Source organism: Amphiura filiformis, chromosome 13, assembly GCF_039555335.1.
Source record: "Amphiura filiformis chromosome 13, Afil_fr2py, whole genome shotgun sequence".
Classification (NCBI taxonomy): Eukaryota; Metazoa; Echinodermata; class Ophiuroidea; order Amphilepidida; family Amphiuridae; genus Amphiura; species Amphiura filiformis.
This window is the reverse complement of record NC_092640.1, coordinates 4,045,899-4,073,523: the sequence shown is the minus strand read 5'-3', so window position 1 is coordinate 4,073,523 and position 27,625 is coordinate 4,045,899. Positions and strand designations below refer to the sequence as shown.

Here is a 27,625-nt window from a genome sequence, read left to right as displayed (position 1 = left end):
AATATTTGTAAGGGTCAGGTCAAAGGTAATCTGTGGTGAAGTCTTAGAAATGAACAGATTGTACATCTGTTAAGGGTATGGGGCTTAAACTTGATGGCAACAAACCTCATGACCAGGGGAACATTTTGGAACATTTTGCAGCGGTCGGGTTAAAGGTCATCTGGCATCAAATTTTTAGAATTGTATTATCTATACATCTGTAAGGGATACGGGGCTCGAACGCGGTGACAACAAACCTCATGACCAGGGGAATATTTTGGAACATTTTACAGGGGTCAGGTCAAATGTCATTGGGGTCAAATCTTAGAATTGCGTTATCTAGATATCAGTAAGAGGTACGGGGATCAAACTTGGTGACAACAAACCCGATGACCAGGTTGAACATTTTGGAACATTGTGCAAGTTTCAGGTCAAAGGTCATCTGGGGCCAAATCTTAGAATTGCATGATCTGAACATCTGTAAGGTCTGCATGGCTCAAACTCGGTGACAACAAACCTCATGACTAGGGGAACATTTTTGAACATTTTGCAGGGGTCACGTCAAAGGTCATCAGGAGGCAAAACTTAGAATTGCATTTTCAGGTATATCTTGATTCCCCATCCTGACTTTTCATTTATCAGTGTTATTAATGCTTTCATACACAAACATTCGTAAGTACCTTGATAACTTCAACATTTGGTGATTCAAGACAGTCTAATAGCCGCAACAGTATACTTATTTAACATAACATTCAATTGATTTGATATTATTGCACGTTGAAATAAACAAGATATAATATAAATTAACTTGAATCTTTAGATTATTAGACTATTAAAGATTGTTTTTACATAATATCTATATTTTAAAAGTTTTGTAAAATCAAAAATATTTGAACATGAACTCTGCATTGTCTCTTCAGACGTTAAATATTGCGTATTTGTTTGTTGTATTGTGTGAAGCTAATTGGTGTGAGTGAAGGTGACAATAGACTGACACCCGACCCGGTATGTAGTCCAACTCAACGGGACTCAATACTGTTTTTGCAAGTTCAAACATAAAGAAACATTGAGATATTGTAATTTGAAAAATGTTTTAGGGAGAACATACATTATAATTTTGCATAATTTAAAAGTTTAGAGTGAAGAAATGTCATTTTGGCATGTTGCATAAATCATATTGTCTTGATTGCTTTACAAATATAAATTATCTATTAGAAAAGCTTACAAGTTGCAGCAACACAGTAATAACATAATTGATTGCAATGCCCAATGCTGTAATAAAATGTCATGTGGGATGAGTCCATAGTTAATACGAACTATAATGAACAAGACATGGTTACTGATTGTCTTTCGCAGTCTTAGATTTCTTTCGGATTCTGCCTCGTAGGACTACCGGCAGAATAACAAAATGTTGCCAACTATTCTACTATTGACAAATAATATGGTTAAAAGATTTTGTTTTCTCACAGTCCAGTATGATATGGCAACACTATGAATAACATTCGTTTCAACATTATCTAACACTATTTCATCGTTTCAACATTCTGAATCGAAATCTGAACATTAAAAATCATTTATTTGATTTTTGAACATTTTTATCGCTATGGAACTGATTTGGAGAAGCTGTTATGCTGTTACTTTGTTACTTCTGATTCACGCAAATGCAGGTGAGGTACTTACATTGCAGTTTGCAGTAGGCAAAGTTGCTAATCATTGAATTCATTACATTCATTACATCATTGTAGTTGCTTTACAATGTTTTAGACCAGTAATAATTAGTTTTGTAATACAAGAAACACAATTTTATCAATAAAAATGGGCAAGCAAAAGCACTAGACTTTGGAAGTGACGGGGATGTGTGGACAGCAGTTCCAAACTAGGGGGTCTTTCTGTGAGAGCCTAGACACCGAAAGGGGGGAGTCTTTCACTCAGAAGGCCCCCTCAAAAAGGGAGGTCTTTCCGTGAGACTGGGGAAAATCTTACAAAAAAGGAGACTGGGAAAAAGTTTGGGTCAAGATATCAAAGTTGATAAAAAATGTAAAATATAGTTTTGAAAAATTGGAGGAAAAAATTTATTCAGTGAGAGATTATCAGAAAATAGAGAGAGGGAGTTGGAAAATGGGGATCAATGTCGCCGCACATCCCTGTCACCCATAGTGAGTATCCCCACGCCCCTGTCCGGGAACTAGGCGTCCAAAATCGGCGTCCAAATTTCAGGAGAAATCATCAGACAGCTGCCGAATTAGTATCGACTGCGGTATACCACTTTTGATGACATCTTCCCTGTGTATTTTCCCGGGCATACTTTGAATAATCAACATAATTGTTCGAAGATGCTGCAATAAATAATAATAGAGCTTAACAATGGATCGTATGTAGGATGCACCCTTTTTTTTGGCTTTTCATAGTTTTTAATACCCTTTTACGTAACGTGCCTGAAAAAAGACGATTTTTGTCACGGATAATACCCCTTTGTCAATGACGAGTACCCCCACTCATTCTATTGATTTGTCCGCATTATTATGACTATTCTTTATGAGCACTGCATAGTGCCGAACACGCAAAAATGTTCTGTAATCTTAGTACCATTCCATTGGTAAATTGAGAACATATTATGAGCATTCATTTGAAATGTACGCCTATATTATATAGAAGTTATGGTGTACCAATTATTAATTTGCAATACTTGCATGTTCTGAAACAATCAATATACAGGCCTACCTCAAAACAGATATTTACAGCTATTCGGCTTTTTACTATTAAGTCCAAAAAGTGTGCGAAGAGTTGCATGCGGGGACAAATCCGCATTCAACGAAGTGTAAACTTTAGCACTCAACCTTGATTTGGGTTTCTTTATCTTACTGGTAGTCCTACGACTATAGATTCTAAACTTGTTATACGTAATCATTTGTCGTAGCTGTAATATTTAGTGAAAACTCACAAAATTATGCCATAGCGATATCGTGTGGGGAATGTTTGTACTTATTTTCGTATCACTGGATAGAAGATACCTATAATAGCTGCACGCTGGTGTCAAATATAAAAGTATAGAACATGTAATATAGAAAATTCGGGACTTTCCTCCTGTACTATACAATATAGATCAACCTGATTTGACAGCTAAGTATACGAGTCGTCTCTTTGTCTAATTCATTAATCGCACTCACCCAGCAAACACAAAACGTTTTCGACATCATTCGCAAAAGGTTATAAATGGTTGTCAGAAAACGTTTAAATGTCGGGTTATATAAAGGGTATATTAAGGGTATAAAACATTTACATAACATTAAAAATCATTTTTTGATAATCTACTGCTCAGCAAACAAAAATGTTTTACAGAAAACGTTTAAGTGTCGGGTTATATAAAGGGTATAAAAACGTTTTAATAACATTCCAAAAACATTTTTGAAAACTTGTTACAAAACATTCTAAACAGAATGTTATTTTGGGGAGTTGAAAAAATATTTTGCGAAAAATGTTTGCCCAAAATATTTGCAATAACGTTTTAAAAACGTTTTCATGACCTTTATATAACCCGACATTTAAATGTTATTGAAACGTTTTGAAATAAACATTTTAAGAACATTTCTGTATTTGCTGGGTGCAAATATTTTAACATAATGTTATTTAAGTGTTGACAAAATATTTGGCAAAAATGTTTGCAAGAATAGTTTACAATAACATTTTTGAAAACATTAAAAAAATATTGTTGTAGTGTGTTTTCATACAAAACGTTTTAAAACGTTTTCATGACCGTTTTATATAACCCGACATTTTAATGTTATTAAAATGTTTTTTATGTAAACCAAAAGCCAAAATATAACTTATTAAAAACGTTTTTAAAACGTTTTTGTGTTTGCTGGGCAGGTGCGATTCGTCCAAATTTGAATTTCAATATCGACGTCGGGGAGTAAGATTGATCATTAATGTATAGTGGAAATGAAAGATCACCTGAAACATAATCACAAGCATATACAAAAACTCAAAAATCTCGAATCGTCAGTCTGTCATAACGATATAATCTGTTTACACGCTTACATACTTATTTTATATGTATATTACTTTTTTCACAGGAGGGGCCATCTATTTATGCTATCATTGTATTTACACTGAAGCGAATGGCGAATATATTGAGTCTGAAGGTTCTGATGTTAATTGCCAGAGTGACCCTCATCTGACCATCTCATTCCCATGTGAAGGTCAATGCGTGACCGTGGAATACACGTACCGTTTTATCGTATTCGGTAAGAAAAAAGATCATTAAGGCGAGGTGAATGGCATGAGCTATAATTTTACAGTTGTTACAGAGTTATTACCGTCGATTTTGTTGAAAAAGGGGGTGAGACATGATCAAATCTCTCCAGGTAACCAAACGTAATGGCGGATTTAAGAAGGCTGTAGTTGAGCGTTGTGTATGACACAATTTCAGACTTTATGTAACATTATTCTGTTATTATCAAATTTATTGGGGTTTGTGGTGATATTTCCTAAACTTAGTCGGAAATTGGTATTCGTTAGAGCTGCCCAAACAGGACGCAGTGCCCAAGCTAGGTGACAGTGCAGGGGCCAGTTGACCATCGCTTTACCCCTCAATGGGAGGGGTAAATACCAGTAATTGGGGGTAGACTAGTGGCTTTGGTTTTATTCCATTTTGGTAGAACAGCTGGGTAATACATTACAAGTTCATGTCAGTTGTGATCAACACTCATTTGTATTTAGGTTCAACAGTGTACATCAGTTATAAATGCGCATTTATAAATGACCCATGGGCACGACATACCAAGACCAACAAGCTTGACTGATCCTCATGCATACAGAAAGGGATAGAAACTCTGTAGATAAATATCATAAAATTTAAGTATCAATTGAATTGCAAAATTATTAAACATTTTGCAATTCCGAATTTTTAATATGTTATCAAAACAACATTTAGATAAAGTATTCGACGACGGAAAAAAAAATATTCAACGACGGAAACGTTTACAATATAATCACAAAGTTGAACAAAATAGACAATTTTGCTGCTCAGCAGTCTCATGTTGTTCCGCCTTTGCATTCAAATGTATAGAAAGACCACTCGCTATGGAGAAGGTCACTTCGAGACTTACTGTCGATAAGCTTTTATGGCAGCGTGGAGGTGGTCATTTAAAAAGTGCATTTATATATATATATATATATATATATATATATATATATATATAATAAAACAATTTTGTCTATATAATATTCAGCATTTAGTAACTAGTAGTTTCACGCCTCACGGCGATCGTCAGTAATAGTCTGACGATCGCCGTGAGGCGTGAAACTACTAGTTACTAAATGCTGAATATTATTTAGCCAAAATTGTTTTATTAAATTAGCTCTACCTTGTTAAAAATTGGTATTGAGCACTGTGAAACGACTATCGAGTGACTATTTATGTTATATATATATATATATATATATAAGCGAAAGAAATTTGAACAGATGTGGCGAGCGTAGCATAAATAATCGCAAAAATAACTTTGCTGCTAGAGGGACTCGAACCCACGGCCTTCGCTGTTCATGAAGCGATGCTCTAACCACTGAGCTATAGCAACTCATGTGGCTAGGAAGCGAGTTAATTACATATACCTCTACAGTGTTCATTGCGCAATGCCGCTCATCATTCAGGATGATCCCCGTATAATATACGGTTATACTTATAAGCTACACATGACTAAATACATAGTATATACACAGGCGAGAGAAATTGGTGTAGCACTAACCCCGAATGTAATCTGTTCGTAAATAATATATAAGCGAAAGAAATTTGAACAGATGTGGCGAGCGTAGCATAAATAATCGCAAAAATAACTTTGCTGCTAGAGGGACTCGAACCCACGGCCTTCGCTGTTCATGAAGCGATGCTCTAACCACTGAGCTATAGCAACTCATGTGGCTAGGAAGCGAGTTAATTACATATACCTCTACAGTGTTCATTGCGCAATGCCGCTCATCATTCAGGATGAGCCCCGTATAATATACGGTTATACTTATAAGCTACACATGACTAAATACATAGTATATACACAGGCGAGAGAAATTGGTGTAGCACTAACCCCGAATGTAATCTGTTCGTAAATAATATATAAGCGAAAGAAATTTGAACAGATGTGGCGAGCGTAGCATAAATAATCGCAAAAATAACTTTGCTGCTAGAGGGACTCGAACCCACGGCCTTCGCTGTTCATGAAGCGATGCTCTAACCACTGAGCTATAGCAACTCATGTGGCTAGGAAGCGAGTTAATTACATATACCTCTACAGTGTTCATTGCGCAATGCCGCTCATCATTCAGGATGATCCCCGTATAATATACGGTTATACTTATAAGCTACACATGACTAAATACATAGTATATACACAGGCGAGAGAAATTGGTGTAGCACTAACCCCGAATGTAATCTGTTCGTAAATAATATATAAGCGAAAGAAATTTGAACAGATGTGGCGAGCGTAGCATAAATAATCGCAAAAATAACTTTGCTGCTAGAGGACTCGAACCCACGGCCTTCGCTGTTCATGAAGCGATGCTCTAACCACTGAGCTATAGCAACTCATGTGGCTAGGAAGCGAGTTAATTACATATACCTCTACAGTGTTCATTGCGCAATGCCGCTCATCATTCAGGATGATCCCCGTATAATATACGGTTATACTTATAAGCTACACATGACTAAATACATAGTATATACACAGGCGAGAGAAATTGGTGTAGCACTAACCCCGAATGTAATCTGTTCGTAAATAATATATAAGCGAAAGAAATTTGAACAGAAATTTGAACAAAACGGATATATATATATAACCGATGTACACTGTTCAATACATATCACCTCAATAAATTTGATAATATCATAACAATGTTCAGAAATCTTACCCCCACCAACACTCATAATTATTCAGTCTCCTTTAATCCGCCATTTTAGGCTGATTCACTACATTATGAGCACCATAATGTAATCTTATGAAAAGTACATTTTTCTATCAAAAACAATTTGACACTATCTTCACTATCACACTATCACACCCCAATAAATATTTAACCCGTTTATGCAATCTTGGCATTTCGTGAATAAATATTCCGTACTTAATGTCAAGTCTGTCGCTGTTGTACGGCAGTGTACTTCCTAATATCAGTGCATTGCTCTTAGGGGTTGTACAAATAAATATTAGCGTGCCAAATACTAGCTTACCCTCCCCCTCCCACCTCTTTGGCTACGACAAATTGCTTCCCTCCCTCGACCTGCCTAAAAGTTCCCCTCCCCCCTTTGCACATACCACATTTGTGAAGATTTTAGCCACCTTTGTACAGTCTTTTTGTGGAACCTGAGAGTACAGCAGACACACCAAATTGTAATCTGAATACGAGGAATATCATTCTGATATCAATTTCTTTTTTAATTCGCGATATAATACAAATTTTTATGGCAAATTCTTAAAAATTGAAACTTTTTGACATTGAACAGTCATCGAAATACACTTTTTAATTGAAGAAGTTTGACCTTTCACATTATATACATGAAATTTCATGTAAATCTTCAATACGAAAGGCCAAAATTTTTAATTGATGGTCGGCTTTTCATCCCTGCTACATATCATTAGATTTATACATTCCGCGTATTAAGAATACAGTTTGTTGTGTCTGATGTGCAATAATATCCCACACACAAATACTGAGCAAATGTCTGTATCAAACCCTTTTAAATGGTCTATGTACATTATGCGAGCGCAGCGAGCATTTACACTGTTCCCCTTTCGGCTTGCTGAAAATTGCCCCCCCCGGTCTTCGGCTTGTCATAAAAAATATCATCTTCTCCTTTTTACCCTCACCTTGGCTCATAATTACTACAACACCTCTTACTGGAAATGAGCCAAGGCAGCCGATAATCGCATGAGTTATAAGACCAATAATTACATCGAAAAGAAATTTTGGGCGTTTTTGAATTTCCCCCTCCCCAGTAACATCATGCACATGGGACGGTCTTTTTTATAGAACCTATGTCTCAATATTTGAAGACATGAGCGGAAGAAGACCATAAGTCCACTTTGCCACTCAACATGTATACACTAAAGTTACGTATAGTTTCTTAGGGTTTTATGTAAATGTTTATTACATGTTCCAGGGTGAAAACATCATGAAAGGTTGTGAAAGATTTCTTTTGGCCCCTGAACATGTATAATACATGACCAAACTATAAATAACTTTAGTGTATACATGTTGAGGGGCCAAGTGAACTTACGGTCTTCTTGCGCTCAGGTCTTCATTTGAAGAACCATTTAGGTCGGCCATGTACTCCCCTCCGATATAACAAACTATTTCACAGCCTTTGTCAGGGGAATGGAAAACTCTTTCGGCAGCTCGACAGGAGAAGGAATCAAGGATTTTTGGCATTTGAGACAAGCAAATTGTGGCAAACCATTACAATTATTATGCACTTATATTATTACATATCTCGCTGGGCATTCGCAAGTTATATCGTCAAGTACAATTTGTGTTTTAATTTTTCCTTTTCTTAGGTATTGCAAGTGAAACAACGGCGATCTGGAGGACATGTGCAGATACGTTCATGACGTTTGAACCACCACAAGACATACCTTCTGCCGGTCAATGCTACTCTGGTGATGCTTTTGATGCCTGGTTTGACGAATTCAACGAAGGGGTCTCGTCATCAGGTGGTGCAGGCATGGGCACTTCTCAAATTCAATTTACTGAAGAAGATCTTCATGGTTCAATATGCACCTGTACTAACGATCATTGTGAATCCGCAGGCGGCAGTAATGGTGGTACAAGAGTGGTGCCATCCATTTTCGTATTTATAGTCGTAATGCTGAATATTGCCATTGTTGCCCAATAATATAGAAACGTAAAAATAAAGTAGGCCTGTCATTTAAGCTGAAAGTATACTGGGCACAAAGGTATGCGAGCACTTAATACAAAAGCAAAAATACAAAAACACTAAACCTATCATACCAAACGAAGTAGACAATAGATAGAAAATGGTTCTGCGTATTTTGATACCTTTTTGTGACAAATTTTACATAGAATTTTCTGGAAACGGAAACAAGGTAATTATGAGCACGGCAAGCGAGTGTTGATCTGTCACGCTATAATGTGTCTCTTAAAATAGCCAGTAGAAATCGCCCTGAAAGAGGAAATAGCCCAAATTCAATTCGGTATAATTTGGAGGACATCAAGCGTGTTGATCGGATTCCAAATGAAACCATCTACAATCTGACCAACACCACTCCACTGGTTGCCAGAGTCAAGATTCATCAACTCAAATTTCTCAGCCATATACTGCGTCTTGAAGATGACGAGCCTGTGAAAGATTATGGCACTACACGGTAAGAGGAAACCGGGACGGCCGCGCACTGTACTTAAAGTATGTCCAGCACCTCCTGGGAGATATTGAAGGGATGCTGCAGCCAAACAAAATTGTTTCGCTTGCCCAAAATCGCAACAGTTGGAGAAAGCTTTTAGTCTGCTCCGCAGCCGACTGATGATGATGATGATGATGATGATGATGATAATTTGGAGGAAACAGAGTCGTCACATGGTGAGAAATGAGATATCAACATACACAGAACAAATTTCAATCTAATGATTACTTTACAGTCAGTCTAGTCTGAAGTACAAAGTACCGACGCGGACGCAAAAATTGTGCCGACTTTGAAGGCACGCATACCTGAGCAGAGACGCAGCACTGTTTACGCGCTGTATACGCTCGCGTTGTCACTTTGTACTTCGGAGTGGACAAACTGTAGGTTGAGTGTCTTTAAGATAATTGCTCTTAAATGTTCGGGTACTTTTTGTGTACATTATTCGATCGCTTGGCAGAAAAGTGAATTACATGAATGTTCTTTGATAAAAGTGACGTCGTTAGTTGTGTACGTTACACTAACTATACGTCACTTTTTGTTCTGCAAAAGCGATCGGGTATAAATTCAGCTTTACATTTGTGTTGCGATCCTTACATTACAAATCCCAAGAACAATTTGAGGGAGAGGGCGGTGATAATTCAATCAACCATACTCTGGCCAATATAAAAGCTTGTAGAATGGTTCCTGCTGCCAACTACCAATATTTTATAACTAACAGCCTGTGTGGTAAAGGTTAACGTTGCGATCGATCAAGCAAAATAACCACGTATCGCGCAAAATCCACGTAAATGCTGAATGTGTCAATAAAAATGCAACCCAACTTTGACAATATTTACTGTACGACAATCATTTCGTTTCTTTGTTAATTTTCATGTTACGCATGAGTTTTCTTGATTTTGCGAATAAATTCTTTTGATTTTACAAAGATATAGAGAAGCGGCAGTAGTAACTATCCAGAGGGCAGACTATTTCAAAAGAGGGCGGTATACAGGGTTCTATAATTTAAGAGACGAGTCAATATTCGGTACTCTGTCAAACTCATACTTTTGGCTAAAACACCGTATCAACTCTGAATTGTTGTCCAGGACAGGAAGTCATGCACTATTCTAATAAATACTAATATCAAGCTTGAAGTGTTCAAAACGCCGTTTCCGTGTCACTGCTATAGATGAGGTGACATGTGTTTACATTTGATACGCCCTCTGTTGGTCTGTGATCAAAACTGTCAGGCAAAAACACTATAGTTTACATGGAAGAAGTTGATTTTTATTCATTAACTTTGGTTTCAAAGCAAATAGCACTAAAAATGTTATCAATCTTGTTTATAAATGCATCAAGCTATATACATAATATCACACAAAACTTCAAAGGTTTTTAAAAGTTGAGTTTTAAAGAGATTTATGTGGTCTGTCATAGACACTCCTATGTTATTTTGCCTGACTTTAAACAACAGAGGGCGGTCTGAATGTAAACATGTGACATCATAGGTCAACTCATCTATAGTTTCGCGCCGTATTCAAACTTGTTTCGTCCGTTAGAAATGACTTTTATTAAGAAAAAGCATGTTATGTTTCTAAACAATATATGTGGGGCTAGGAAACATGCTTGGAAACTACAAAGCATTAAGCTCACTCTGGTTATCTCTTGTTTCCTCCATGTCACCAGCCAAGGTGTGTTCTGTATAATGTGTCCCTGCATATTATGCACGCATATCACATATTATGCCTAATTTTCATTAGTCTATTATCATGCCATAATTATATATATAAAACATTACAAGAATTAGGTTATTAAATTTTGAAGTCTTTGACAGTATGTCGACAAAATTACAACGAGGTTACCATTTTTTCTAATGGATAGCAGAATTATGGGTAGATTAGTGTAAGCAACTATTTTAAATTGTTGCGATTTGGTAGTTCACAGCATCTTGCGAATGGTAGTGAGCTTTGGCAAAAATTGCATTGATCATTTCATAGCGAGCGTGTAGAACAATTCAAATATCACAGATATATTTTTGTATATAGGTCCCATGTTTCTCGAGTTATGTTGCAAAGAGGGCTGAGACAACAACACTTTTGTAAAACGTACATAACTCATTAACAACAATAAATCAAGCAAGTTTTGCAAAACATCAAAGTGTTATTTTGCAATAATTTATTGATTTAGACAATGAAAATCGATTTTCTTTGGTTGCTTTGATCAACAAAAGATCGCGTCGCCTTAATGTTCTCATATTTGACGATTTTTGGTTGAATGAACACTAATTTTGTTGGAAACATGAGAATATCCACATATGAAGTGCAAGATCGAAGGCAATTGGGCAAATGTCCTGATTAGTAAATGTGACAAATCCGTGACAAATCTGGTAATACATAGACTACCCCGTAGTCCACTCGCCCATTCTGCATTATACTCTGGGTATTGTATTTGAGCTTAAAACTCTGATTTAATTAATGTGTGCACAATTGATAGATTTTCACATCTGATCTTTTTAGTCACCCTACACCCTCTGTTAGATCCCCAAGTGGACTACTGACATTGGATTGCGGTCAGAGATGCTTAACACGGCTGTCTATGAGCTTCTATGGATGAGATTGTCGGAAATCTGGCCTACTAAAATTGGCCATGATGTAATGTATCTTTAAATGGATCTGGCTTGTGATTGGTCGCCCAGATCTCGTTATGGTTTAAATCCTCCGGGTACCTATCATTACCATTAATAACTACATGATACACAAGTCTGCCGCCATTGTGTGGTGTAATTGCATGAACGCGTCACTAAGTGCATGAGCGCGTATTGTATTTGCTTGCGGTTAAATTTGATTGATAAACAAGTGTGATTGACAGTGTGAGTGTCAGGGACTTTGCCCACTCAAAATCGCGTTTAAAATTGGAAGTCCATAGTCTATTTTTAACCTGGAATTTCGCGATTAATAAACTTGCAGATATTAAAATCAGAATTGTTCAGTGAAGTGCCAATACAATTATGACATTATGATAATTTATGTTGCATTCAATAATACACTACGTACACTTTACTTTTACTGTCACTAATATAATTATATAAACTTTTTCATAACAATTTTATACTAGTATATATTTTGATGTAATAAATATCAGTATAATTTCGAGTTCAACTGAATGCTTTCATCATGATTAACATGCTTTTATTTATCAAAAATAGACTATGGCATAGTCTAGGTAATACATTACCTGATCAGCAAATGGATCCTTGTGGATGTCTGGTGAATTCGGCAACCTAAAGTAATTTTCTTTGTTGGGCACTTTATTTGATCGTTACTCATGAATCTTGTTTTAGATATTTGTTTAACATGTAATATCACGTAAATCTGTTGTGAGTTTTCAATTTTGTGCCGTGAAGTAGTTATTCATGGGCTGTACTGATGCAGTAACCGGCAAAAGTATGAGCTTGAACTGTCGTTTTTACCATTTACATTTTTGCTAAACATGCTAAATAGTGTTATTTTTATCGTAGCTAAATGATTTATTGTAATTTTATAGAGTTGTATTTGTGTTTATCTTGTAAAGCGCCTTGTGGTTGCATGCAATATAAGGCGCTTAATAAATTAAATTGTATGTATATTATTATTATTATTATTATTATTATTATTATTATTATTATTATTATTATTATTATTATTATTATTATCATTGGCTTTCAAGAACATCAACCAACTCCACTGAAGAGTTATGTTCAGATGATAAGAACTAGGTGTTAGTTTACTGCTCAGATATAATCCAAGATGGAATTTGGTCTACTGATGTCAAAACACATTTACAAGTGTCTACAAAGAATGAACTCCCTTCCTAGCAGGAACATCACTACAACTCTTCGCCTTATCCTTTACTTTGCTCTAGTCCAATCGAGTATGGGAGCATCACCAGGCACCCTCACTCTGAGGCTCTGCTTCTTTGCTTTTCCGAATCCTTATAAACCTCATCCCAGACCCGAATTCTTATCATTTTGATCCCCTTTTTTCTGACTCTAAAAACACTCACATTATTATATATTTTTGGATTGATGCATCCATTTTTATAATATTCTTATTTTCTATTCAAAAGGGATTGCAAAATAATGTGTTTAGAAAGTAAATTTATGTGTTCTTGATAGCCAAAATCTCTTCCACGCCATAATTTTGGGCGCCTTAATCGTTAGATCACGTGTCGTGAAAAGTTGGAAGTTATAGCAGCACCGTATCGAAAATTATTTTATACGAAGACTCGACGGTTGATCAATCAATTTTTACTTTGGACTTCAAACTTGCCAACTTCTTGCAATTTGTAAACTTTACGTTATGAATATGATTTGGAGAAACTGTTATGCCGTTACTTTGTTACTCCTGATTCAGGTAACAGGTAAGAGAGTACTTTGATTCATTATAAACATACGTTTGCAAACATGGGTAGTGCACGTACACAACAATTTAAGGGTATACGAGGTATTGTTGGTCGAAGCAGCCAAAAAAAAAAAAAAAAAAAACGATTTTCATTATCTGAATGAATATATTATTGAAAAATAACACTTTTTGCAAAAGTTCTACAAATCATATACTTTGAAAACTTGCTTAATTTATTGTTGTTAATGAGTTATGAGTTATGTACGTTTTACAAAAGTGTTGTTGTTTGAGCCCTCTTTACAACATAACTCAAGAAACACAGGACCTACAAAAGTATATCTGTGATATTTGAATTCTTCTACACGCTCGCTATGAATTGAGCAATCAAATTTTTGCTAAAGCTCACTACCATTCGCAAGATGCTGTGAACTACATTTTTTTGCTGCTTCGACCAGCAATACATCGTATACCCTTAAACAGTTAACTTCATTCAGCCATTTTAGAACCGACTGAACCGTGAATCCGTGAATGCGAAACTAAATTGTATAGAGAAAGCCTATTATTGTTCTGCATGTTTTGAAACCTTAATGGTTCAATATAGGCTAGCAGAATATTGTAGTCATCATGGTTATGGCGAACTTTGGAATGAAAAGAGTTTAACCACTTAAACCTTCGCAAAATATATTTAAAACGGTAACATTAGATTCAATCCATTAATACAGTTGATCCCTGTGAACGCCGACGCGCCGTGGTGTATCCATACGCTTCTACACCCTCACCTACGAAATACAATAAAACTATTACAAATAATAATAATAATTATATGATGAAGAAAATAAAGATTAAAAATGCCTCCTACTAACAATGTATTTAAATGAGAAGTATTAAAAGACAAAACGGACATGTCATTCAATAAGTACACACACCCCTGTGTGTATAATTATTGCTATCTAACCGCGGACGTGTGTATGGTGTTTTCATCGCCTAACTGTGGACTAAAATGGCGGATTTTTTGTGTATTGTACGAAACGGAAATTTAGCTATCAACTGCGCACTGTAATTTTAACACGTATGGTCCGCGGTTTTGAGCAAGTATCGCTCAAATGCATTTGAGGTCTATTGCAGGACGGTCCTAGGTAGTGTGTAGAGTGAATGTGGATGAGGTGACCACTGTGAGTTAAAACTTCAAGTAAATCCTTAACAGTCAGAACACGCTTACTTACCTCTCAATGCAAATTTAAGAAGTTCATGGACATTTGGTAACTTGGTACTGACCATGCACACTGACCTAGCTTGCTGGCATGTCCATAAAACAAAATCTGTTCGCAAGAAGTTCATTGTCGGTATGTAACTTACTAACTTGAACTTCCAGACCACTACCAACCTGTCAACACTGTCAATTATTGAAACTGATTATCACCCCCAGGTAAAAAAAACCAAAACAAAACCCACCACTATGGGCTACAGAACACAGTTTTATAAATAATTTCATGGGAAATGATGAGGCAACTATTTTATTGATGCCCTGATGAGTGAAGTAGCTTTAGTAGCTGGCATTAGTCTGCATTTCCATTACTGAGATACCATGCATTATCCTACAAAATATTTTTAGTAAGGACAAAGCAAAAGCATTTGCAGAAGAAGCCTACCTGTAGCTACTGATATTCACTCAGGTGTACCTGAGCGAAAAAAGGAATGTTGCACTCATCATCGCCGACTCAATCCCCAAAGGACTTATTGATAGACAATTGTCACGTCAGTTACACGTTATAAACTACAGCCAAGGTAGCACCCCCGAAATGTGGCTATACAATTTGTACCATCTATTTTACATGTTGTCAACCCTGGTATTGTGATTATACATCTTGGTACAAATGTTTTAGAGAAGAAACAACCTGAATCCTGTATGACACACTTCAACAGCTTGGTAAACTCATCGCAAGAAATGGTTGCCATATCGCTTACTCGGGTCTGACTGTCCAATTGACGATGACAAGACATTCTCTTGTTAACATCATCAACCTCGGAATCACACACCTGTGCCTTATGAAAGGATGGACCTTCATCGATAATTCAGATTTGAAACTTTCTAACCTGTCTATCTCTGATAGAATTCACTGTAACTCAAAGGGACTTATTGTACTTGCAAAAAATTACATTGATCATCTTCGCAAGATGCGCCAACTCCATTTTCATCAGGATGTCTCTATGTTGAAAAAAGGCTAATATCTCAAAGTGTGTGACTCATAATAATGGTATGACTCTTGTTAACACAAATTGTTCAAGTTCTTGTAATGATATAAAATAATGTTCATAACATAACTTTAGATGCTAATTTGTCAATTACTTATGGTCATTGTATTGCTAGAAATGTTTCAAATAATGCTGATACTCTTTCTGATGTTGATAGTATGTCTGCTGACAATAGTACAGACTTGACATTTAGTATGGAGTATTTTTGTAAAATTCCAAGACTGGTCTGTAAGGGGTCTGCATAAACCGCACGGGCTAAATATTAAGGAGGGTGTGTCGGGAGATGGTGTAAAATAATTAATTGACAGAAAATGTGCTTTCCATTAGTTTACATTATGGCGCTCATAATGTAGTGAATTAGCCTAAAATGACGGATTTTGATTTTACCTGCTATGATGTCGATAAATCTAACGTGTTCTCTCAAAATAATGTTGGTACGTTAACTTTTCCTATAATACTTGCTCCGGTACCAAAACCAGTTTATCACCTCATGATCACAATATTGATGAAAATATTGTTTTGAATAATGTTGATACTTTAATTGACAGTATATTTGTAGAAACACAGTTCGTATTTATTTTATCATAGTCCGGTCATTTGTGATGTAAAAATTCAAGTAGTTCATATAGTTCCTAGCGAGAATGGCTGCCCCTTGTTTATTTAAATGCAAGTTATCTCGAGTACTCAAGTGGTCAAGTGTAATGTTGCTGTTGTCTATATATTTCCATCCAATGGCATTGCTTAGTATATAAAGGCGTGAGTTAAAATTGGTAATCCAAATTCTATTAACACGGTTGAGTTGTGTAGTAAGCGAAGAAATCACAATGTCAAGGTCATATCTTATAGCACTTATAAGATTGCACAGTTTAGATATACAGTCAGAGGGTGTGTTGGTATGAATATCATTAGTTCCGCAGTGGATGATAACCATTGTAGGCTGTGTTTCTTTTATCGATTATTTTAGTCCACAAACTCAGTGTATTTCCTGGTATACACCGGTTGACAAGTTTGTATGTTCTTGACATTCGTCGACCGTTGACAAACGTTGGTATTGAATCTCCAACGAGTAGTATGTCATTTTGTCTATGTTGAGAGGGCCTGTGATCATTAGTAACAGTTTGCGAAGGTGATGCTGGTGTAATCACTGGTGTGAGGGGCTCAGGTACAGACACAGACATTGATGGCTTTGATATAAACTGCATGATTCTGGGCTGTTTCTTTTCACCTATAGTTGAGTTCTTAATCCAGTGAAGGGGAAGGGGAGGGAGATCATGGTCATCAGAGTCAGGTAGCTTATCCTACACACAAAGAATGCTGAAGGAGTTGCTAGTGGGAATTGTTGGTAAATCCATGGAAGGAACATGTAGCACAGGAGGGGCAATAGGTTCAATAGGTGCATCAGAATAATGAGCTTAAACCCAAAATACAAAAATACCACGTATACACTGATTAATATCAATTAATGTGTGAATGTAACCCCCTGGATGACCTCGGTTGACATTGCGCCACTAGCCAATATAAACTTGTTATGTCTCGGATAAAGATGCAACCATCCACCAAGTTTCATGCTCATAATGATAGTTTTTCTAATTTGACCTCAGATGACCCCTGGATAACATCGGATGACCTTGACCCACTAATCAAAACAAACTTGTTCTGTCTCGGGTCAACTGCACCCACCACCAAGTTTGAAGAACGTGTGACCCATAGTCTCCGAGAAAATAGGCGGACAAACACACATGCAGACAAACAGACGTTGCGTATTATTATATAGATGCTAACATTGAGTTTTTCAAAGTAGGGAGATTTTGTTTAAGTGACTGTTAAAAAACAGTTTTTACTAATTTGACCTCATATGACCCCTGGATGACCTCAGGTGACCTTGTCCCACTAGCCAATACAAACTTGTTATTTTCGGGTGAAGATCCACCAAGTTTAAGGTAAATGCGACCCTATAGTCCCTGAGAAAAACAGTTTGTACTAATTTGACCTCAGATGACCCCTGGATGACATCGGGTGACAAGATGCACCTACACACCTAGTCTAACAGTTTTGACTAATTTGACATCAGATGACCCCTGGATGACCTCGGGTGACCTTGAACCACTAGCCAATACAACTTGTTATGTCTCGGGTGAAGATGCACCCACCCACCAAGTTTCATGCTCATATGACAGTTTTTACTAATTTGACCTCAGATGACCCCTGGATGACCTTGACCCATTAATCAAAACAAACTTGTTCTGTCTCGGGTCAACTGCACCCACGCACCAAGTTTGAAGAACGTACGACGTCTAGTCTTCGAGAAAATAGGCGGACAGACACACAGGTTGACAAACAGACCTGCGTATTATTATATAGACTAGCAGTCACCCGTCTTTCGCGGTCACTGTCTTTTGCGGTACTGATTTTTGATATAATTTATTTAATGTTCTATTTAATGTGATAAGTTACGTGAGAGGATATTGGCATTTAGAATTACAATTAAGAAGGTCAGGTGCAATTTCAGTGTTTGTGTTATTTATTTTTATCTTGGGGGGGGGGCACCCCATTTTGAAAGTTGTGGTGCAATTTCACCTGATGCAGCGCAATTTGAAGTGCAGTCTCAGAACAATCAAAATAACACTTATGTTCAACATGGGCTTAAATATTTTGCACAGACACAGATTATCTTTCAGCTACTCCTGTATGAGTGACCCAATGTCAGACGAACCCTCTCCCATGAGCAGGGTTCATAATTAATTATTGTGAAGTCCCTTAGTTGAATAAATGTAGGCCTTCAAGACATGCTTAGCCTTACCAGACTTGCAACTGCATTGCTGAAAAGTCACCCAGTTTTTTTCTTATCCATCTGTTTCTGTCAAAAGTCACAGGAAAATCTTCAAAAGTCACCCATTTGGGCTACCAATCCACAGGTTTGGCAACCCTGATTAATTTGTCATTCAAAACAAAAGTATCCAACACTTGAACTAATTCAATAAACAAACACTCTACTGTTAACAATTATGTTCTCCATTAAAACAGTCTAATGTTGACTAATTAGTTGAATAAACAATACATGTTAATTGCTTCTCCTGTGTAATGGTATGAGTGACCCAATATCAGACCAAAAAAGCGCAGACAAAGGATATGCGGGTGTTCATGTTTAAACAGCAACCCAATAGGTGAATAGTTGGTAGTGAATTAGGCCGAAAGGCCCTTTCAGTGCTTTTGAAACTAATTAACTTAACGTGACCCCCTTAACGTAAACAAAAACAAAATTTGACGTTTTATTGAAGTGCGCACGACCTTGTTCTACGCATCGCAAGAGCCCGTTTTCTGAAATAATGTAAACCGTAAAAGTTTTTAGCCTCACCAAATTGCCAGTTTCAGTAATTTATTATAGATGATAACATTAGGCTTTTCCAAATATAACGATTTTGTTTAAGTGACCAATCTTCGAAGCACGCGTTGCAAGGGACCAGGATTTTAGCCTTTTTGGGACCCTTGGGAAAGCCCTTGACTTGCACAAACTTCCGGGACAAACTTTCAATGGCATCCGAGTATTTTGACACAAAGTGTTTACAAGTAACAAGCTCAATTCGGGGCTGATGCTGGATGCTGGCCACCCGGCACAATTTTTGAATTTTATTTTTTTTACAAATTATGTCTTCATCATAAAAGGGCAAAAAATGTTTATAGGGAGGGTGATACCCCGTTCAACTTGAACGAGTAGCTTTACCATGATACCATCCATAACGCATCGTTCGTGAAGACCAAAGGTCACCATTATCAAACTATGGACCAATCACGTACGCCGTTTGATCACTGACCTTTTACACGTTAAAAACTGAAATGTAAAAATTGGGACCATGGACCTGATTGGGACTTTATGAATGAAATTATTAATATTTAGCGTGCTCTACCAGTCTTTTGAAATGTTGTTATGACGATCTATATATCGGCAAACATGAGACGTGATAGCCGGCATATCGCATCGTGTTTTGATGCAAATATGTGACTAATCCCTTCCATTCTTCTGATGCAATTTTAAAGAAATATGTATTATAAAATATTATTGTCAATAACAAATTACGTGTATGCAAACTTCATCACATTGTACAATAGTTTAAAAATTTGTATTTTTGCTGTCAGAAAATATCCCGATGTTGATTGACAGCATTCTCGCCCGTGTAATCACACACACAGCAAAATTGGTCAAGGAATTACTCTCTTTTTTTTTCAAACACGAACATAATATTTATTGATGAACAAAATAATCCAATCGTTGAACAATCCAAATAAGTACATATTCAATGTTATTTATGTGCTATTTATTTAGAATGCATCGTTTAGCTGTATGCTGACATTCTCTGCTATCCTATATTTTTTCCAGGAGGATGTGGCAGGTCAGTCAGTGCACTAGGTAAGTTTGGAATCTTTCAATTTTATTTTGAATGTTGAAATGTTTCTTATTTTTTCTCGGATAATTTATGCAAGTAGTTACTCCCCATTAGATCAAAAAATATTATCCTATTTTGCCAAATGAAACATAGCTAGATCCTAATCCTTTAATTAGTCGTAACTAGCAATGAAAGTAAAATTTTAATATTTGGTCAATTTTTGGAAATAAGGGCAAAAATATGCATTTTATGGCGCTTTTCAACCTTTTTGTATTCTGTGACAGTCAAGCCCAAAGACTTGAACAAAGACTGATTTCAAGTTATGCATTATAATTTTTGGAAAACACATTTTTAATCTTTTTTATAACCAATTAGCAAAAATAACATTAAAAATTCAAATTATGAGCTAACTCTTACCTATACTCAAGATTTTGAATGCTTTGACTTGTGCCAGGTCTTACAATTTTGTGACTACAAATGTAAAAAAAACATGCAAAGTTGCATGTTTTGGGGCCATTTTCCCTCAAATCGCAAAAATATTAAAATTTGACTTTTATTGATAGTTAGGACTAACCAGACTTGTACCCGAGTCCAGCTTGTCCGAGTCCGAGCCGAGCCGAGTCCATTTGTATCCGAGTCCGAGCCAAGTCCGAGTCCTTTTGTGTCCGAGTCCGGACTCGAGTCCAAGTCCAGGGGTGCCGAGTCCGAGCCAAGTCCGAGTCCAACAAAAATAAGATTCGAGTCCGGACTCGAGTCCGGCTCGAGTCCGGACTCGGCTTGTAGTACCCGTACTCGTGCCCGTACCCGTACTCGAGTCCCAATTTCCGTACCCGTACCCATGGCTCCGGACCCGTACCCGTACTCATGCCCTATTTTGGCTTTGGACCCGTACCCATACTCATGGACTGGGACCCGTACCCGTACTCATGGCCTGGGACCCGCCCGTACTCATGGCCCGGGACCCGTACCCGTATTCATGGCCCGGGACCCGTACCCGTACCCATGGATATGGGTACGGGTACTTATACAGTACATGCATGTAAGAAAGTGAGAGTAAATCTACTCTCACTTCTCACATGCCTGTAACTCCACTCATGCACTGAGTACTCTAATCACAGACATAATCAAAACAAATAGGTTACATGGATGGGGTTGGGTGGGGAGTAACACATGCATGGATCCAGATAGCAAGTGCCCCAAATTGTAGCCTGGCCCAGGGCCCTGAAAAAGGTAAATCTAGTCCTGGCTACACAAAATCAGAGACACAAAATGTACATGTATGCTATACACAGCACAGATACCTACATTACATTGTCATGATTGTGACAGCCTCCAGCCTATGCACACTTAGGCCTCTCATACATGTATACTACATTTAGCATTCACACTCTGACTGATCCAGGAAAAAATAGCAAACTGGAACTAAAACATTTGTTGTTTGTGGTGAAGTTATCATGTTTTTGATATCATTATCATAGCATTTATTCATCAATTTAATATTCCCCCCATCCAAATACACTCCCCTAGCAAAGTACACACATAAAGACTACATTTTCTACCACATGTAGGCCTACTTGTGCAGTGTGTGCATTTTCTCTCCAGGATCTGTGATTTGAGTCAAATGATACAGAGTTCCTTTGCCATACCATGTTTACAGAAATGTATGATTTATTGGAGCTATAGGCAAAATATTAATAAAACTTCAATATAATTATTCAGATGTGCATAAATAATGATAATAATTATATTAAGCTAATGGATAATCTGGTGGATGTGTGCTGGGGTGTACATGTATGTGCATGAAAGGCTCCACTAATTTTGAAAATTGACAATTAAGTCTACAAAATTTGAAATCCAGTTGATGTTTGAGGTGAATAATAACTTGAATGATATCACTGCTAAATGTATGTTGAAATTAGTATTGTACAGTCTGTGTGTCCATACACAGACATAGTTTACATGATTTTTGCATCCAAAAAATATGCCACCTTTAACTAAGACCATCACCAATATCTTTTTTTTTCTGTAAATGGGAGTACTTCTTAGCAATTAATAAAAATTAATTTCTCATGCAACTCATGGCACGCACAACAACTTAAAATGTTGTATATTGTTATGACAAAATTAATTTCTCTAATTATGTTGGTGCGGAATGTAGTTTTATTCATTTGTTGTGGTATAAATGACATCAAAGAGTGTATTTACAGCAAGGTATAATTGCCAATAAATTAATGTTTACATCAATAACAATAGCTTTGTACCCATAATGGGACTCGTACAAGTATTCGAGTCCCAATATCTATACCCGTACCCATGGCCCGTACCCGTACCCATACTGGGACCCGTACCCGTACTCGAGTCCCAATTTCCGTACCCATACCCGTACTCATGGCTCCGTACCCCATACTCGCACCCTATTTTTGGTTCGGACCCGGGACCCATACCCATGGTCTGGGACCCGTACCCATGGCTTGGGACCCATACCCGTACTCATGACGGGTCACAATACTACAAGTCTGCCCGTGTGTGTGTATGGGGGGGTCATTCAAATTATGATGTGACAGGTGTCTGCCTACTGGCATTGCTTAGTAGGAGCCAATTTGTATAAAAATGGGTCATTTGGGTATAGCAAAATGAAAAAGGGATAATTGGGTACAACATTTTGAAAGAAGGGGGTCATTTGGTATAACATTTTGAAAAAAAAATTGATTGTAAAAACTACTACATGTATCAGACCACCTGTATCAGACAGCACTCACAGCAGTCATGTGGGGCTATCTGTGTGTGTGTGTGTGGCACACTACATGTATTTGTTTGTAAATGCACAGTGAACTTGCACCCAGGGACTAGAGAAGTGTCACTAGGCAGCATGCAGCATACATGTAAATGAATTGCAATGTATTATAGAAAAAATAACATCTTCATCATCATCATCGTTATCATTGTCTTTATCATCATCGTTATCATCATCGTCATAATAATAATAATACTAACAGAAATTCACCTTTAATTATAAATATCTTTTCAAAACTGTCCCACACAAATGTGCACCCTACAGCCATATTACAATTTACTAAGCTGAGATGTATGGTCCAGTGTGCATATTTCTCTCTTTCAAGATTGGATTGGAAAGTTCCATGAAAGAACTCTTAAATACTTTTATGTAGTCCAAATATTTAATAAAATTTGCATTTAATTAATTATCAATTATTTCATTAATGATGACAATAATATGATTCTACTAAGTGACAGATAAATCTAAATAATTTTGGTGGATATGTAGGATATATGACAGATCACAGATTTGACAGCCCCAATTAATTTGTAAAATGGCCAAATAAGTAAAGTCAACAAATTTGAGATCTATTTTGACATTTTCAGATAATCATTTCACATTTTACATGGATTTAATTGGACTGGACTCGGACCGGACTCGGCTTCGAGTCCGAGTCCTTTTGTGTCCGAGTCCGAGCCGAGCCGAGTCTTTTGGTGTCAGAGTCCGAGCCAAGTCCGAGTCCAACAAAAAGTGGACTCGAGTCCGACTCGAGTCCGAGTCCGGACTCGAACGATACATCAAATACTAACTTCTTTTGCCAAATGAAACATAGCTAAATCCTATAAATCCTTTAGTTAGTCCGACTAACTAAAGGATTTATAGGATTTAGCTATGTTTCATTTGGCAAAAGAAGTTAGTATTTTTTTAATCCAAAAAAATTAGTACTATTTTTCTGGAATGAGTAGTGGGTCTATTGCAAAGTATCATGGCATGTAGTCCTCTAATAATACAGCGAAATGGATTTTTCCACCAAAACCCAAAACCGCTTGTACGCGATACAGGATACAGGCTACCCTACACACAGACCGTAGGTTGCTGTGCACTCATTCACGACGCCTGGTGTAAATATCGCGACCGGTCTCATGTGACCAACTCTTATGAAGAAAGCGTTTCCTATATGTTAATATTAATATCATTACGTCATACATCATTTATTAGTAGAGCAACAGCGCTAATGTTCCGTGACCAGATCATTGTAACGAATGTTTGAAAGTGTCTCTGACTTTCCTGAAGGATACTGAACAAAAGGGTTCGTTACTGACTGGGTGCTGGAGGATATCCAGGACAAGATTGACCCCAAACGGTATGGTAATATTAAGGGCATATCCACATCGCACGCACTATTTGGTCAGCCTTCTTCACTTAATTCACCAAGTTTGGAATCTTTCAATTTTATTTTGATTGTTGAAATGTTTCTTATTTTTTCTCGGATAATGTATGCAAGTAGTTACTCCCCATTCCAGAAAAATACAGAACTAGTCAACAACATTGGAACGGTGGTTCTAACGGACTTCTCAAATGCGTTCGATATGATCGACCACACTATCCTTATTAGAAAGTTTATCCGCCTTGGAGTCCGCAGATCCATATCGTTCCATGGCTGTGTGACTTGGTCAGTAACCGAGTCCAATGTGTGCGCTGTAACCAAACTCTCTCTGAAAATTACACTTGGTCCCATTGGGTTTCAAGTGGTGATCAATGATGCAGCCAAAAACATGGATTTTGATATCAAATGTTTGAAGTACGTGGATGACTTGACACTTGCAGAGAATCGCTCACATCTACAACCAAGCAAGCTTCGTGAAGTTCAATGACTGGACTAACTTTTAGAATATGCTGATGTAGCCTTGCACTCCTTACTCTCTGCTGGTCAGAGTAGTACCCTGGAAAGGCTACAACTTCGTGCATGCAGGGTAACACTGGGCCTAAAGTTTACCTCCAACGCTGAGGCCTTGCGAACTTGCGAGTTTGAGTCCCTGTTTGATAGGAGAGAGAACCATTGTCGCCGGTTTGCCAAAGGGCTTGCCAACTTATTGCATACCAATGATAAGCGAGTCATGCTCGCGTTTCAGAACATACCGCTTCAAAAACAGACCCACCCCTTATTTTGTTCATGTATTAAACAAATAATGCGCTTTTTATTCAGGTTTTACTGCATGCAAGCACATTTCAGCTTTTATATTTATTTATTGTGCAATAATAGTGTGAATTTAACTAAATACTTGTGTCTGCCAATTTATGCCATTATAAGCGTTGTTTTTATTCATATTTATATCAATTTTTAATAAATGCTTTTACTCTGTACATTAACATGTAATATGACCTTCGGTTCAAAATTTCGTTGTTTTTAATAAATAAATATACTTGAAATATGTCCGTGATATATTTTTACATTAGGCCAAGTAAAATAAAAAACATGTTTCACGTCCGGATTTGTGAAAAAAAGGAGGAAGAGGGGACTTTTTATTTTTTTATTTTTTTTTCGCAAAATCGGTGTAAGTACCCATAATTAGAGCTGTTTTAGCGTATACAATAATGCCTGGAAAAAGGAGGGGGCCTCTTTTTATTTGTTGTTCTGAGAGATAGGCCCCCTCTAACTATCACAAAACCTTATAAAAGTGTTCCTTGTATATTAGCAAGGCAATAGAAAGCATCTCTACTTCCTAGACATATTTTTTGAAAAGTTATAACTGAATTTCAAAAAATAAAAATGATATTGAAGAAACCTCAAAAAACGTGAATCATGTTAATTTTAAGCTTGTTTGCTATTGTTTTTGGAGCAACATTGTTTCTTTTTAAGCCTGCGGCGCAACCTTTAGCAATATTGTCTTAGCAATATTGTCTTTTGAGATAACGCCCCGTAGCCACCCCCAGCCAACCACATACCTCATTTGGATTTTTAGCATACCAATATTCTGCTTTTTATATTCTATGGGGTCGCATATTACCTCAAATATTTCTTCACTACGTTGTAAATACGTAATTATGACCAACAGAGGGCGTTATTACTGTACTAAAGTACGTGGTATTTTGACAAAGGTATACACCGTGACCATACGTATGCTAGCATACAGCATACTCTTCCAAGCACGGTCTTCACCGTGACAATACACTACGTATTGTCACAGTGTTTTCCATGTACATACGTGAGGATCAGGTGATGAGAACCACATAAAAGTGAACTACTGCCGCCTCCAGTTAATAATAATGTAGAGTGGGGACTCGGGGGAGGGGAAGTATAAACTGGAATTTAGGCCAACTCGTTCAGTAATATTATTGTCATTCCTTAGCAATTTGCAAAATTGCTAAGGTCTGTTTCTGTCAAGTTCTTTCTTTCTTTCTTTCTTTCTTTCTTTCTTTCTTTCTGTCAATCTTATAATGAGCCACCGTAGCCATATGCTTTGAGCCATGTTGACCATAGTTGGTCATTAGGACCATTGGGTGGGGGGACAAATGAAACATGGTCAACTTCAGGTCAAAGGTTATCCACTTCCGGTCAATGGCCAAAAACGTGATTTCACTAAAAATGCTACTTCTTCCACAAATTATACAGCACGATGATGGCACTTGGGTACATGCATCAGCTATACCCAGTGTCTAAAAGTTATTGTCCAGAATTGGGGTCAAAGGTCATTAAGGGGATACTTCCGGTATATGACCAAATACCCTAAAATGTTGCTGCTGTCATAAATATATATGGTACAACAATGTTACTTGGTCATTAGGACCAATAGCTGGTGGCACAAATGTCACGTGACCAACTCAAGGTGAAAGGTTCAGGAAAGGTCATTATGGTCGAAAATGTTATTTCCTGTTATTTTTACTAAAACTGCTACTCCTTACACGAATTACACAGCAAGATGATGTCACTTGACACATGCATTAGCCTTGAGGTCAAAGGTCATACGAAGGTCATTATGGCTGATGTGATTTTCTGTTCTGTTACTAAAAATGCTAAGTCATTCCACAAATTATAATATAGCATGATAACATTACACATTGTATTCATCCATTGGGGTCAAAGGTCATTGGGGTCAAAGGTCATGCAGATATTACTTCCGGTATGTAGAAAAATACCTTAGGAAGTCGCACTCTAATAGCGCATGACCAAAGTTGCACAGAAATATTTACATGAATATTGAATAATTTTGGTTAACAAAATGATTTCACAACTATGGAAAATAATTATGTAATATAATTAATAATTATAAGGCCAAATAAAAAAATAAACATGTTTCATGTACCCTCCCGCTTCCTTTTTTGAGGTTTCTCCAATTATATATTTATTCAGTTATAACTTTTCAAAAATATATCTAGGAAGCAGAAATATTTCTTTAGCCTTGCTAATTATACAAGAAACACTTTGGAAGGTTTTATGAAAATTAGAGGAGCCGGCCTATATCCTCAGAACAA

General features: G+C 37.0%; 1 protein-coding gene across 1 annotated transcript; it reads left to right on the top strand.

Moving 5' to 3' along the window:
- The first annotated feature begins 1,531 nt into the window (after positions 1-1,531).
- Positions 1,532-8,976, top strand: LOC140167168 (uncharacterized). Its single transcript, XM_072190540.1, has 3 exons — positions 1,532-1,646; positions 4,053-4,223; positions 8,520-8,976. The coding sequence occupies exons 1-3, from the start codon at positions 1,583-1,585 to the stop codon at positions 8,855-8,857; spliced, it is 573 nt and encodes a 190-aa protein (XP_072046641.1). The 5' UTR covers positions 1,532-1,582; the 3' UTR covers positions 8,858-8,976.
- Positions 8,977-27,625: the final 18,649 nt, after the last annotated feature.

Bases quoted from the DNA above. Each gene is read 5' to 3' on its own strand.
- LOC140167168 (XM_072190540.1), top strand. From the start codon at position 1,583: ATGGAACTGATTTGGAGAAGCTGTTATGCTGTTACTTTGTTACTTCTG. The intron at 1,647-4,052 runs GTGAGGTACTTA...CTTTTTTCACAG, and splicing joins TCTGATTCACGCAAATGCAG to GAGGGGCCATCTATTTATGC. The intron at 4,224-8,519 runs GTAAGAAAAAAG...TCCTTTTCTTAG, and splicing joins GTACCGTTTTATCGTATTCG to GTATTGCAAGTGAAACAACG.